General features: G+C 37.0%; 2 protein-coding genes across 3 annotated transcripts; one reads left to right on the forward strand and one right to left on the reverse strand.

The window, feature by feature from the left end:
• The first annotated feature begins 90 nt into the window (after positions 1-90).
• On the forward strand, positions 91-824 carry LOC121971562 (preprotein translocase subunit SECE1). Its single transcript, XM_042522885.1, has one exon. The coding sequence runs from the start codon at positions 154-156 to the stop codon at positions 694-696; it is 543 nt and encodes a 180-aa protein (XP_042378819.1). The 5' UTR covers positions 91-153; the 3' UTR covers positions 697-824.
• LOC121971561 (DExH-box ATP-dependent RNA helicase DExH10) lies at positions 760-15,779 on the reverse strand. Of its 2 annotated transcripts, none has more exons than XM_042522884.1 (17): positions 15,535-15,779; positions 14,272-15,258; positions 8,058-8,372; positions 7,704-7,808; positions 7,436-7,504; positions 4,622-4,789; positions 4,460-4,531; positions 4,269-4,385; positions 3,818-4,045; positions 3,542-3,700; positions 2,784-2,873; positions 2,614-2,709; positions 2,005-2,158; positions 1,776-1,924; positions 1,610-1,705; positions 1,242-1,334; positions 760-1,032 (listed from the first exon to the last, which is right to left on the reverse strand). In XM_042522884.1, exons 2-17 carry the CDS (start codon positions 15,256-15,258, stop codon positions 922-924), a joined length of 3,009 nt encoding a protein of 1,002 aa, XP_042378818.1. In that variant the 5' UTR covers positions 15,535-15,779; the 3' UTR covers positions 760-921. The 2 variants fall into 2 exon arrangements, with proteins under 2 accessions (XP_042378818.1, XP_042378817.1); XM_042522883.1 differs by having other exon boundaries at positions 14,272-15,308.
• Between the last annotated feature and the right edge of the window lie 287 nt (positions 15,780-16,066).

A 16,066-nucleotide genomic window follows, 5' to 3' on the forward strand; every position in this document is an offset into this window, starting at 1 on the left:
TTTTCTAAAAAGTTAAAGTTAAATAGAATATCAGTCTTATTTTTCTAAAAAGTAAAAATAAAAAACGAAAAGGTTAAAAAGGATCAATGGGTTCAGAAACGGCCCTAGAAGTACCCGAGTAGTGAGCTCGGGTCTGAAGCCCTATCCAATAGCATGGCCGTCTCTTGCTCCCTCTTCCAGCCCTCGCATTCTCCGCCACCGCCCCTCCCTCTCAGCCCAGCTCTCCCCATCCTCCACGCGCAATCTCTCCACCTCCGCCCGCCTCACGCCTCCCGCCCGCTTTTCCCCTCCCTACCCACCCGCCGCCCGCGACGCTTCTCCGCCCAGGGCAACGGAGGCGCCTCCGAGATTCTCGAGGAGTCGGAGGCCGACGAGGAGAGAAATAAGCCACAAAGAGAGGTCGAGAATGGCGGGGAGAAGAAGAAAGCGCCCACCGACGCATCCGTCGCGGAGGAGCTCAAGGAGGTGATGGCGGCCCGAAGGAAGGAATCGTCTTCATCGTCGGATTTTTGGGTAGGTGTGGCGGAGGAAGTGAAGGAGATCGAGTGGCCGCCGTTCGGAAAGGTCGTGGGCACAACCGGAGTCGTCCTCGCCGTCATCGCCGGCTCCAGCGTCGCCCTTCTCACCGTCAACGCCATCCTCGCCGAGATCTCCGACAAGGTGTTCGCCGGAAAAGGTATCCAGGACTTCTTCTAAAGAATGTTCCAGAAAGTGCGATTCCCTTCCCTGCCAATTTCGCCGATGGATGCCCAATATATGTAAAACAAAGATCACTGGTAACCGTATTAATATTTGCAATAAATTTCCAAAAAATAAGAACCGAATGATCATCGTTGCTTGCTGTCTGCTTCTAATTGTACCAAATTCAAAGAGTTTATTTGCCAGAGAAACGATCCCTAGCCAAACATACTGCCGTACCGTTTACAAGTAAAGTGAGTTGGCGAACATTATACCTCGTCGGAGAGTCTCACTTCCAGCTTGAAACTTCTTCTCCAACGTCGCCTCTCCGACGGCGTGAGCAGCAGTTGCAAGCTGGAAAGATGGAACAACATCGCAGTATAGAAACAGTGCGAATTTAGATAACATTTTGGAAGGTTCAAGAAATCTTAAGAATGTTATTGAAAAAATATATATAATTTAATTAAGAGTTTAGTCATAGGAAGAATACGAAGAAGAAAAAATTCATCAAAACTAACTCATGATAAGCTTTAAGTGAGGAGGTAGGCTAAACTCAAACTAACCTGATTCAAAAATTCACCCAATCGTCTGGCAAGTCGTATTATGCTGCCTTCGAAAATATCAGTCATCTCAATCACCTCAGCAAATGATGCGCCCTGGAGATAAAATAACCAATTTAAAGGCAAGGTAAAAATGTATCTTAATAGGAAAACTTCCAATCTTTTCAACACAAATTTATCCAGGATGGCAAGCCGAAACTGGTGAATGTTCAATATTTACACATAATATAGTAGACTGAAGTACAAACATACATTATGATCAATGTTTGTTTTGATCGTAGAAGATAAACTACATTACTTGAAAAAGAAGATTAAGGAAACATATCGGAACTCAGTCCCCTGATCAATCATAACCAAAATTGAATACCGACCTTTGACCAACAATATATGACGTCCATCAAATACGGCCGAGAAGTTGATTCCACGTACTCTTCCACGTCAATGTCCAATTTGCATTCACGTTGTATCTAAATTCCAGCATGCATGTATCATTATTGAACATTTACATCTCTCTTGGACAGCAAAAGTTTTACAAACCTGTGCAATTCTCCTTGCACTATCCTGGAGTTGCTGTAAAGGCTTGGCCAGTTCCTTCCTCAGTCGTATTTCTTCATTTGATTTATCACATTGAATAAAACAGCTCGCAAGGGCAGTTACTTGGTGATGATCGAGATCATTGAACGTACCTATTCAGCCACCCATTATGGTTAGACCTAAATCCAATAAGAGAAAAAAAAAAATACCAAGGAGCAACCGAAAGGGATACCGTTGAACATCAGTTCAGTGACAAGGAGTTCATCACCAGTGTCTATTAAACAGGCCGCACGGCCTTTTAACTGAAGAACACCATCAGCATCAATATGACCGAGCATCTTCAAAACTCTAGAACGATTCTTTAGCTCATCACGAAATTTTTTCAGCTATAGAAATTTAGGTAAAATTTGTCAGATATCCACTTGTGCCAACAATATTATTACCTTGGCATATTAAAAATTTGAATGCCCACTTTATTCATCTGTTCATAATCTTATTTAGGGGAAAATAACAAGGGTTGTGCTTGAACCCAGGCAAATGCAGTTCGAATCCTCTGTCCCCAAATTTCTCTGTCCCCGTGTCCCCTACCGATCGGACGGACCAGATTACATCTCAAGGCATCATGGCATCCTTAAGATGTGTGCAGTATCCTCGTGATGTGCAAGGCATCCTTGAGATGTAATCTGGTCCATCCGATCGGCAAGGGGACGCGGGGACAGAAAAATTTGGGGACAAAGGATTCGAACTCAGGCAAATGGACCCAAGCATGTGCATGAACACTTAGTGTGAAAAAACAAAAAAAAAAACTACATCTGCAAAAAACAAATCAGCACATTCATACTTGTGATTCGCGCATTTTCGACTTGAGCTGTTGTATTTCATGATTCACCTCAGCTTTTCTTTGGTAGGACTTGAACTGCGACTCAGTTTGACCAGACTGTAAAGCAAAAAATAGAACATAAGGAGTCTTATTCAGATGAATCCCACAATCACGACAAAAAACAGAAGTACTTTACGCAATGGGTGAGCAAATATTTTGTGCTCAAGCTCTTCAATTTGATTAACCAAGTTAACAAGTTCAGGTTCATTGATTCCCATATCCTGCCAAAAATGCCAAAATAAATTTATTGAAAAAAAAATGGATAAGAACCAGCAGCTTCAAAGATTCATAAATATTTTCTTTATTAGACAAGTTTAACCCCATCACTTCTGTTCTCAATCAAACCTTCCACTGACAGTCAACATTTTCTGAATACTGCTAAATGTAGGAATACCAAATGCTACTACAATCCTACTACAAAATCATCTGGTTATATACAGTGCTGCCACCTACTTATTAATGTGCCAAGTAACAACTTCAGCGAAGGACAATTCCTCCCTCACACAACCCAAATAAAGTATAGCATAAATACAGTCATATCCAACACTATATAAACAAAAGAATCATCCAACTTCTGATAAAGTTTCTAATTTGATGTGGCTCCTGTTAAGCTTTACCTCATGGCCTTCATTATCACTTCTCTATGGAACTCATTGAGCAAAAAAAAAAATAAACTATTTACTTTCCTTTGTATTTCCTTTGGCTTTATTGAGGGATTTACATAGATAACATTATTTAAATTTCTGTATTATATTTTGGCAGAGGCCCAAATGAAATGTCACTTCACATTCTAATAAAAGATATTCAGAACATGAGAAAAACAGGATGTTCAAGCATGGAAACAAGCACAAATAAGACTTTAAAATTCCTCAACAAGTTAGTAATATACCTTTACTGGATGCAGCTTAGGTAGTCCTTGTGGATATCGATTTCCTAGCTCTTGAAGAGCAAGAAGAATGTTTTGTCTTGCTTCTGCGGGTCGTAGGTCAGAAGGAATTGCAATCCTTATACTGCTAAGACCAGAGATCAGAGGCAATGGAACTGGAACCTATAAAATATTTATAATTGTCAATATTAAACCATGCGATTAAACAACTTGAATTCCATACCAATTTAAAAACATAAATTCTTCCATGCAAAAAAATTGCAAAGAGCATCAACTCACCACATGCATCTCACCCTTTTCACCAGGACGAGGTGGGCATGGCTTTTGACGTGAGCCACTTTCACTTAAACCAGGAGAGCAGTGCAGTAAAGTGTCAACAATGTATGCACTACTACTTCGGATGGAAGCCAAACTAGCAGGCAAAGAACTTGATCCAGTGGATGGTTTTTTCACTACATTTACCACCACTCCCCAACCCCAATCATTTCCACCATCTCGTACTTTGACCTGGAAGAAGAAAAAAACAACGGATTTGCTCTAATTGTTCAAGACACTATTGGATCTCAATGGCGGGTTAAGTTTCAATATAGTTAAGCGTCATGGTTTCTTGACGTTTTTATTGCTCAATACATTATGGTGAACATAGATGTTCCACATTCAGAAAATGCTGAAATAATAGGCAGCACAGATATTTGCAGAGATTTACCAATATTGTAGTATTGCAACTCACCAGCCTACCAGGTACCAAATACATAAGAATCTTTTCAGGTCTGGTTATCTCAGACATGATCTTCTTTTCAAGTTGAGCTAACTCAAGCTCCATTTTGTGATATTCAGTAAGTTCGGCCTATGTTATTCCAATAGATTAGCTTCAAAGGAAAAAAAAGAGAATGCTTTTACAGTTTCACCCAGATAACTTACTTCTCCAGAAGAATCAAGCAAAGCAACTTCCTGCTCCAACGTCGAAATCCTTTGGCCAACCTCAGGTAATGCCTGAACTAAGTAAATTAATTATCTACCTTAAGTAATTAAATAAATAATATAATGATCCAACATTGATTAAAATTTTAAAAAGGACAAAACCTTCTCATACTGAAATTGGTGAAAGGAATTTTTAATAACATGCTCAGCTGTAAATTGACCTTCTGCACGGCTCATCAAATTCAGAATTGAGTAATAGCTCAATCTGAAAGTACTGACAAGGGGAGCAGGTTTACCCAAAACCATTTCCTTGAGAATTTTCATTTCCATCTGAAGAGGCAAAAGAGATTGTGATGACCAATTGCTGAGTCTCCAAAAAGATCAGTAAACTGAGTGTGAATAACTTGGAAATCCTATAAAGAAATATTAAGTACTAACGAATTGAACTCTACTAATACCAGTAAAATACAAAATCATGTTAATATGGACAAAAGGAGGTGGTAAGAGACATCAATCTCAACTTCTAATAGTCAAGAGGATTGTTGTTGTTATATTACCACTGTTAATTGAGGTACAATGCTCATACATTTTTAAATCATTAAATCAACACTAGCAAATGTTGACACAGATTGCATTTAGTAATTTAGGTTTCTACAAAATGGTTTTGTACATTTAAGGCAGCACTCATCTATCTATGATTATAAGCTGTAAAATTTTTAGCATTTTCGATAAGTAGTTTTTAAGTATTCTAGTTTAATTCTTTTTAAGTTTTACCCTTCCCACTGAAAATTTGAAACAGGGTAAACTGCAGAAGCCCTTGTAATTTGGGGTAATGAGTCTCTGTCTTCTAATCACATGTGTAAACTTTCAAAATTGATTCAAGATGATTCAATTTACTTGAAACAGGCATAATTCCAACAAAACATCTCTTGCCTGATGTTCCATTGACACTCTAATTGGCAGTCTCAAATGATGAAGCAATCCTATACAATTATATGCATCTTGTCATCTACCAGTGATGATAATTATGATGCAACAGGGATTCAAGAATATCATAGGAATTACTGTAATGTAAGGTAGTTTATATGTTAGTGGGTAGTCCAATTGTAATGTAAGGAATTACTGACACTCTATGTTTAATTGAAGGTAATTTATATTTTATAGCTAACAACTGTCTTATTGTCAGTTTCTTCCCTATTCTCCCTTCAGTGGTATGGTACTTAATCAATTGTTTGCTTCTTTTTCCTCCTCTTCCTCCTCCTGTCTTCTACAATCAGCAATAGTACAAAATAAAATAAATCAGTTCAAATTAACTAAACTAGTTCAAGGTTGGGGTTAATATGATATCAGTTTTGCTTTCTTTTTCAATTTATTCATAGCTGCATTGTGTTTGGGTTGTAAAAGCCTATACAAGAGGCGCATGCGTTAGGGGATAGTTTTGACAATTAATAAAAAAAATTCCTTGTTCTCTCTCTCTTCAATTGTCTCGCGAACACCGACTAAGCCATGGGACCTGATGCTACTGAGGCGGTAGGAGTCTACCAATATTGGATTCCCTCTCTATTTGCATGCCAAAAAATTCCCTTTTCCCCTATACTTCCCGATCTCACAATCTGATATGTTCCCTATAGTTTCATACAGTATAAGCAGAACCACACAGTGACACTGATGAAGAAAAGGAATAATTTAAATTTTGAATTCTAATCTTAGGTTGTTAATAATTATTACAATTTGATTTGTTATTTTTTTTTAGTAGTTTGTTCTTTAAATTGGTAGTAAATTAATAGGGCCAATTGCTTGCCTAGTTTTTGGGATCAAATATACGTCATTGTCTTATATTCAATTTTGAGATAATATCCTACTTTTCCTCTATATGAGGTTAGGGTTTTTGTCACATGCTATGTCAAGTTGTATCAATGTTGAAATCCTAGATCAGCATGATACAAGCTCACTTCTCCCCGTCGGTTCCACCACCAAACCCCTTTCTTCCTGTCATGAGCACCAACACGAAACACCTCTCACAAAACCCTTTCTCTCCGAGAATCAAGAACCAACATCTCCTACAGCTTCGGACTCATCAAACAGCAACCCCTAGTTGGCCTCTGCTTGCATCATGTCCTCGGCTCCCTTCAGCGTCACAACATCTGTGCTTGCCTTTGATGCCGAATGGTGAATGCAGCCTTTCCAGATGTGCTGCTATACCATCGTGTCTTGATAGGCACTCACCAACACCAATGCATCGGCTGTTCATTGCATTGCCAACAATCAATTAGACATCAATCAGCTACCCTACCTTAGATCTCCTTGTCAAAGAGAGGCCCAGTCTTCTTCCCGTCCTGCTCGCATGGAACACACACAAGCACGAACCCACACAGCCTAGGCAGCGCTATCACTTCCAGCCTACATTGTCAGTCCCTCTTCCCTAGAAGGATTTTGATCTCTGGTCGCCATTGCTGCATAAATAAAGCAGGCTTGCCTTCATTTCAGGATCAAAAAAATTAAAGAGGCCATGTGAACCCCTCCTTCGAGCAAGGATATGTTATATCAGATACAGGGAGCTTTAATTATGATTGATTAAAGTAGAAATTTTGTAAAATTGGCTTAGAATTGAATTTTATCATTAGTAGATGTATGGCTAGGTTATTCATGATTCAATGAACTAGGTATCATGACTGATATAGACTTAGAGTTCCAAAAAGAAGTAAGATTAGAGTTACTTTGCAGACCCAAATAGATGAGAGGCAATCTTCTGTTGTTATTTAGATGTTTTTACTTCCTAATATTTTGAACCTAGAGGAAAGTTGGGGAAAGTTGCCCCAGAAGGGATGTCAATATACTTGAAATATGATAGATGTTACAATAAAGTTGCATAAAGTTCAAAGGAGCGATAACATACATGAAGCCAACACAAACACATCTTGTTCATGGTCACGATGATAATGATTTTATCTAATAAGTTGCTTAAAGAATGTTTACCTCTTCATCAATCATTATCACACAGATACCACGCTCATCTTTGCCACGGCGTCCAGCTCTTCCACTCATCTAACCAAGAAAAATTAAAACCCAAGAGAGAAAAAGAAACATTTTTAATATAAGAGGAAAAGAAGGACCATTAGGTTTAGCTAAGCATTTGCATGATATTGAGCATATTTTAACTTCCCCTTTTATTTTAAAAACATTTTTGCATGATAAGTTGATAACCCTTCTATACCATGAGGACTAGCACATGAAAACCTTTTACCTGTATATATTCACCTGATCCAATGTAACGATTGGCATCACCGTCCCATTTCTTAACAGATGTAAAGACAACTGTTTTGGCAGGCATATTTAATCCCATAGCAAACTGAAAATCCCAATGAGCAGTATTTATGAATAAATGATGCATCCACTTAAACAAAGTAAAGAATAAAAGAAGTATGCTCTTATTTGAAATTACAACTGCATGGCAGATGTAATTTCAGTACCAAGAGATATTCTTCCCAATCAACTATATGGTAGCCACTTTATACATAAAAGGCTTTCACTCCAGCATTTTTATCAAGCGAGATAAAGAAATAAGTGTCGTGAGAGATATTGAGAGAGTAAAGCATACTGTTTCAGTAGCAAAAAGAGCTTTAACAAGTCCTTCTTGGAAAAGAAGCTCCACCAATTCCTTGATTATCGGAAGAAGTCCAGAATGATGCACTGCTATACCACGCTTCAGTAGTGGCAGCATTAATTCTATTGCAGGCAAAGACCTATCTTCTTCACTCAAGCAAATGATTGCATTACGGAAAACTTGTTCAACAGCATCTTTTTCTTCTTCGCTGTTGAAATCTAGTTTAGACATAGACATAGCATTGTGTTCGCATTCCCTTCTACTGAAACTGAAAACAATAACTGGTTGAAACTTTCTTTCCATTATCATCTGCAAGTGACAACATTATGAAATCAAGCACTGAGGGAAAGATAGATAAAAGACCGTTGTCCCTGTCCAGCTGCAAAATATTAAGCATGCCAACAAAACATATTGACTCACAAAGTGGAAACGCCGACCTCCTATTACATGCCAAATTTACCATCAAAGAAACATTAGATTATATGTTCCAAAGACATTGTAATGACATGTCGGCAAACTTCAAAATCTCTAATTCCTCATCCTCATTGTAAATTACCTATTGATAAAGATGCAGAGGAATAATGAGCGCAGTGAAGCCACTTCTGCAAAGACCTGTAATATTTTTTATCATAATGCACTCACATCCCTATCATCTATTTGCCCTAAGAATGTCTTATTTTTCATATAGTGGTGAACTAGATACTAGTGACAACCACTTCTTGATAAGTTGATCTAATGTTGTTTTCTTCAATATTTTTTAACACCTCCAAATAATTTGATTTTGTGCCATGTGGCATCATAAATTTCAAAATTCAAAGCATTGATGGAAGTGTTAATGACCAAATGCACATATTTCCCAAAGAAAGTGTACTTGTCTATATAATATAATATAACAGAATGCTAGTTTCTGGATCTTGGACCATAATAAAATTTGTGTTTCTCATCCATTGTTCAATGTCCATATGTTAACCACTATCTCAATTATTTACCTATCAATATCTGGTGAAGTTAAAAGAGGTTTTTACAATTAAAAGAAAAAATAAAAACAAATAAGCAGTTGATAAACCAGGAACATCTACGAGGGAAGGAAAAATGGGGGCTCATTAAAATATAACCCACCGCGCAACTCATTCTGGAAAGAAAATGCTGGTTTTCTAAATGGATAAAGTGAAAGGACGTTTGAACTGAACCCTCGACCAACCTTTTCCATGAAGTTACATTCTGTATGCTTGTATAGGTATCATACAAAATATTAACCCTCATTAATTGGTACATTGAATTTTCTGCATTTCTTGTTTATTCTACCAAATTTTCACAATCTTTTAACAGCACATGATATTTCTCAAACCCATTCGATTTCCAATGAAAAAACCCCTAAACCTCAAAACTAATCATGCTGAAGTGGCATATAGATTACAACTAGCAGCTACCACAAGATTTATTCAATTTGTAAATGCCTTCAATAAGTTCATCCTCATGAGAATTTTAAAATATTTGAGAATTTCCATTATGATATTATAGCTTCCAAGGAGTTAGTATTAATTTTAGAAATATGAGATTATGCTTAATAAATTTTATATAATAAAATAGTATGAAATTTATATGTAATTAGTTTTTATATATATATATATAATTGTATGTAATAGTATTAAGGATATATACGAGGATGTAATGACTAAAGTAAAAACTTTAGGCAGAGTAACTGAAACATTTCCAATAAAGATAGGGTTACATCAAGGATCAACTCTAAGTCCTTATCTTTTTATACTAATTATGGACGAACTACTGCACACATTCAAGACACAGTACCGTGGTGCATACTATTTGCAAATGATATTGTTTTGGTAAATGAAACATGTGAAAGAGTAAATGCTAACTAGAATCTTGGCAGGAAACATTAAAAGAGAAAAGTTTTAGGCTTAGTAGAATAAAGACAAAATATATAGAATTTAAGTTTAGCAATATTAGACATAATGAGACAATTGTTAAGATAGGAGATGACGAGTTGCCGGAACCGAGAGCTTTAGATATCTAAGATTATTTTTGTAAAATGATGGAGGGATTGAGAGAGATGTTTTACATAAAATACAAGCAAGATTGTTAAAATAGAGGAGAGCGTCGAATGTTTTATGTGACCGTAAAGTACCTCTAAAACTTAAAGGAAAATTCTACAAAATCACGATTAGACCTGCTATGTTATATGTACCTGAACGTTGGGCTATGACTCGAGTATATGAGCAGAAGATGAGAGTTGCATAGATGAGGATGTCAAGGTAGATGTGTGGACATACGAGCATTAGAGAGAAAGTCGAAGTTGCATCTATTGAGAAAAAATTTCGAGAGACACGTTTAAAATGGTACGGGCATGCGGCCAATAAATGCTCCAGTTAGGCGATGTGAAACTATGACAAACACGCATATTAAACGAGGAAGACCAAAAAAACTTGGTTCGCAACAATAAAACGAGATAAAATTTATTTAAATATAGATGATGATATAGTAGGAGATAAAGCTCAATGGCATAAAAGAATATATAAAGTCAACCCCACCTAGTGGGATAAGGCTTAATTGTTGTTGTATCCTTCCGAATCTTCAAGGATCAACTCTCTATCTTTTTACACTAATCATAGACGAACTCACTAGACACCTCCATTATACGGTACCACGATGCATGTTGTTTGTAGATATTATTTTGATAGATGAAACACGTGAAGGACTAAATGTTAAACTTGAATCTAAGTGGGAAAAGCTAAAAGTGAAAGATTTTAGATTTAATAGAGTAAAACAGAATATATGCAATTTAAGATAAGTAATACTAGACGTAATGCGACAATTATTAAGATAGGAGATGATGAATTATCTATAACTAAGACTTTTAAGTATTTAGGATCATTTTTGTAAAAAAGATGGAGAGATTGAGAAATGTCTTACATTAAATACAAGCGAGTTGATTAAAATGAAGAAGAATATCAAATAAAGTACCTCTAAAAATTAAAGAAAAGTTTTACAAAATGACAGTAAGATCTACTATGTTATAAGGAATTACCATGACTCTAGCACATGAGAAGAAGAGGAGAGTTACTCATATGAGGATCTTAAGATGGATGTGGAGATATAGAAGGATGGACAAAATAAGAAATGAAAATATTAGAGAGAAAATCGAGGCTGCACCTATTAAGAGAAAATTCTGAGAGATGGTATGGATATCTACTTAAACGACCAATAAATGCTCTAGTTAGGCGATGTGAAACTATGACAAATGTGCACATCAAACAAAGAAGATCAAAAAAAGGCTCGGTTAGCAACAATAAAACAAGATAAAATTTATTTAAATATAAATGATATATTATTTATATATAAATATATAATAGGGGATAGATAGAGTCAAATGACGTAGAAGGATCCATACAACTGACCATACCTAGTAGGATAAGGATTGGTTGTTGTTATTATTATCTTTTTGGATTCCTTATTAGTTATGCTTTTCAGACATTAAATTTATAAAGTCTTTTATCGTATTATATATGTATCATATATAAAATATATCAAACTTCACCTATAGAACTCCATATCGCCCTATATCAAATGATACAGATAAAAAACCAATCCTAAGGTTCGTGATGTCATGGACACTGGACCAAATGGCACCACATAGGACCCTAGACCATGTGGTGGCTATTTGGCAAGAAATATAAAGGAGGCCAAGAGCCACATGTAAGATGACTTTACAGATGGGAGCATTGGAATCAAATTTTACAGCAATGATCTAGAGAACTCTGAAGAATAACAACTCACCACCTTGGATCAAAAACTCTCCCTTTGCACTAACCTTCATAATTCTCTTAATCTTAGCCTTGATCAACTAAAAACGCTTTATATTTTACAACCTATCTCCACCTCAACCAAGTTACCCCACATTCATCACAAGTTGCTTATGCTTCAACTAAACTCAACAGCTCAACTGAATTAAACCTAATGCACTATCCAGCTTGATTGAGCTCTTCCATACTTGACCTTTTCTAGTCAACTTCCAATCAAGGTCAAAGCTAGCTTAAACAGCGAGCAGACTGCAGTATTTGTTAATTTTGATCAAATCAGATTGGCTCCATCTGTAGGAAGGTGCTAAGCATGATGCTAGCCATAAATGCAAGAGGAAGAGAAGAGAAGAGGTCAATCTGGAATTCGCTTGATTTGGGAGTGAATAAACCGTTAAAGGCTCCAGCCAGGCAGGAAGAGGTTGAGCTAGTCGGAAGATGTTTCTTGAACTGATCGAGGAGGAAGAGAAGAGACCCAACGAGAATGTTGATGTCTTAGAAGAGTTAAAGGTAAAGTATGAAACTGATGGAAAGGAGGAATTTGAGGAGCACCTAAAGACATGGAAGACAGTGTACCGAGGTTGGAAAGTAGGGCAGAAATGTGAAAAAGAAAATACATGGAGCCATTTGAATTAAGGCGTCGACAGTTAGGATATCCGTCATCTTAAAGATATTAGAGAAACCAATCTAAAGAACTTGATACATGTTAGTGCTTTTTACTTCCCAAAGGTCCTTATATGGGATTTTAGATGACCTGATGTGCCATGCTTTTCCAATAGCATTGCTAACTTTGAGGCATATTTTGCTTGTAGTAGCAAAATAGCCCAAAATGCAAGTAGTCCAATGACATTGAAGAAAGGTGGTGAATCATTTTCCAATTTTTTGCAGAGGTTTTTTAAGTTGTCTAAGCAGGTAGACAATTCTAATCTAAACTGCCTTGATAATTACCTTAAAGGTTTCCCTAAATTGTCCTAATGGAGTTTGATAAATGCCCAAAGGAGTTCATTCACTTAAAAGTGTCAATGATAAGTTAATCAGGAAGGGGGCATTTACACAAGTTTGTGGGTCCAAAAAGGACAAGAAACAAGTTAGGATCCAATGAAGAAGCATACAGACATGATAATTTGGAAGTCTATTTCAAGAGGGGAAAGTTGTAGCAAGTCTAAGTCTTCTCAAGGAGAAATTGGTACGTCAGGAGGATATACCAATTCATTTCAAGTTACAGTTCAACTTATTTCAATTTGAGGACCAACCACTCTATTTCCATTTTCAATCCTAGTAAATTTCAACCAATTTCCTTTCTTGATAGAGAATTTATTACTCAGGAAATACAGTATTAGCATTTTGCAATTCTGATCTAAATCACTTAACTTGTATCAAATTTACCAATTACTCATATCGAATTAACTAATTACCCAAAATGTACAGAAAATGCCATGACTGGACTTTATAGTTTGAAAACTCTTTTGACATTGAACTGACTTGGTCAGTTAGATCAGAAATGTCCATGGATGATCCGAGTTTATTTAATTTTTGAAAGATATATAAATACATGATTAAGAATTGGCTGGTAATATGAAAGATCAGGTGAAACTCAAATGATTTAGGAATAGCATCGAGCAGCATATGAATAGTTGACTCAAAATCTTCCTAAATTAAAATCAAGCATATGGAACGATGGAACTCTTGCTTCAACCTACAATGGAGCTCTTGCTAGTTGTTATTGAGCAATGACAATAAACCCTCACGGCCATGATCTTGTGAGAGACATACTACGCAAAGCAGAGGAAGCAGAAGAAAAAGTTGGGGTGTCTCCATGCAGCATGCAGGAATAAAAGACATAGGTGGGATGTCTCGAAGTGGAGCAGAGAGGAAGAGCTTAATTTGTATCTCAATGTTCAATGAAAGAAAAAACGAGGCTAGGGTGACTCAATGCAAATCACTCATCCTTCGCATCAGGTACTATGAAGGTGAGTGTTACCTAGGTCCTATCTCAACATTGAACAAAGGACAAATTGTGCTATCTAAGTCTTGGCTCAGGTACTATGTTTTGCCACATTATTCGTTTTGGGAGACCTGTGAAACAAAATATTTTGGCAGCATCGACAAACATGGAACCGTAGTTTGAGCCATGATTTTAACATTTAAGCAGCTGCACATTATTTATTTCTATTCAGCAAAGACCTTGGATAAGCTCCTCAATTACAATCCTATACTGACCAATTTAAAGACTATAATTATACAACACTGTTGTGTTTATATTCAATTACTCAAGATTTCACCAAATAAATGAATCAGCATTTCCTATGCAATAAAACTATAAATATTTAAGATAAGAATAGCTTCAAGAAAATATGCATGCCAATAAACTCTCTAGGCTACAGAACGCGTACCTTCACAATCTTATATATATCAGAAACACCAGATGCAGTTCCACCTTTTGCAATTCTAGCACTCACCTTCATACCGCCCTTATTTCCACTTGACTGTTTTCTTGTTTTAGTGAATGTCTCCTGCAACTTCATGAAATTATCTTCTTTAAATTGCTCATTCTCATCAACAACGAGATAAAGACCTGAGCCACCCAATGGAAACATGTAATGTTGCAATGGAGTGGGTCTGTAGTCAGTGTACACAACATGACATGGCTGCTTATGTAAGTTGCATATCCACTCTGCAAACTCTGTGGCATTAGACATTGTCGCTGAAAGAAAAACCATCTTAATGGCTGGTGGCAGGAATATTATACTCTCTTCCCATACAACTCCCCTCTCACGATCTTTCATATAGTGAATTTCATCAAAGATAACCCACGCTACTTCCTTTATCACCTCAGAGCCCCTGAACAACATACCCCTCAAAATTTCTGTTGTCATGACCAAGCAACTTGCATTTGGTGCAATTGTAACATCACCAGTCATTAGCCCAACATCAGAAAACTCCTGGCTGAGCTCCCTGTACTTCTGGTTGCTCAGAGCCTTTAGCGGTGAGGTGTATATGACCCTTTGTTTGTCTCTGAATGACATTGCAATGGCATACTCAGCCACAGCAGTCTTACCTGCAGATGTGTGTGCTGAGACTAACACTGATTCCTTCCTCTCCAGGCAAGCAACCGAAACTCTTTGGAAAGGATCTAATTCAAATGGATAGGTCTTTGCCATATTGCCATTGTACACAGGGTCTGAAAGAGTTCCATAAGTGGATTCATCGGTTGGAGAAGTATAACCTTTTGGCACTGCAACTTCATGAATACATGTACGAGCAAGGCTCCTTCGCTTTGGAATGGGTTCAGAGTTCGTTGTCTCATTGGCAGATGCATAATTGTTATCAGATTCTTGCACTAATAGCTTCCGCTTGCCAGGAACTGAAATTTCTTCCATCTATGTTGATAATTACGTGTTTGTCAAAATATAACCAAGCCAACGAAGAGCTGCATAATTAATCTTAGTAAATTATACAAGGGAAAAAACATATTTTTGCAGAATATTGGGACATGAATTTACTAAATAAATCCGCATTAGAACTCGGATGTACTAATTACTCAAGGGTGGTAGCATCTTAAACTGCGAGATGAAAACTGAAGCAACTGCCGCAACTAGTGGGGATGACCAAATGATTAAGACAGAGAGAAGTATAGAAATAATGGAATAACTTGCCGGTAAAGAAGCCGTGACCACTGATCCAGGGTGCTGCTTCCGAGTGGACAGAGAGGTGAGGCAACGCGCGGGTCAAGAAGCTCCTTCCACAGCTTGTCGTCGCCGCCGCGGTGTAGTCGGGAACGAGGAGGGGGCGCCCAAGGCGAAGCAGATTGGGGAATAGAAAAAATGGAGGGAGAGGTAAAGAGACGGCCGCGACGTGGACCGGACTAGGGTTGGTGTTGGTCCGCTTGGATTCTTTTCCTTCTACTGGTGCTTCTTTTTATTATTGATTTTCGTACATACTAATTTTTCAAAAAAAAAATAAAATTTAATTACAATTATTAACCCATTATTATTATGAGATATTAATCTCACTAGTTTTAATCTACTCGTTCATTTGTAACAAGCTAAAGCGAGGAACATGCTTTTATAATTTTTTTTTAACTAAAAGTAATTATGCTTATACGATGTCTCTGATAATCCGTCCCTAGATTATACGTGTTTACGTGTACTTATGCTCACCTTTGTAAATTATTAAATTTATTATAAT

This window comes from Zingiber officinale, chromosome 4A, assembly GCF_018446385.1.
Source record: "Zingiber officinale cultivar Zhangliang chromosome 4A, Zo_v1.1, whole genome shotgun sequence".
In the NCBI taxonomy this organism is placed as follows: Eukaryota; Viridiplantae; Streptophyta; class Magnoliopsida; order Zingiberales; family Zingiberaceae; genus Zingiber; species Zingiber officinale.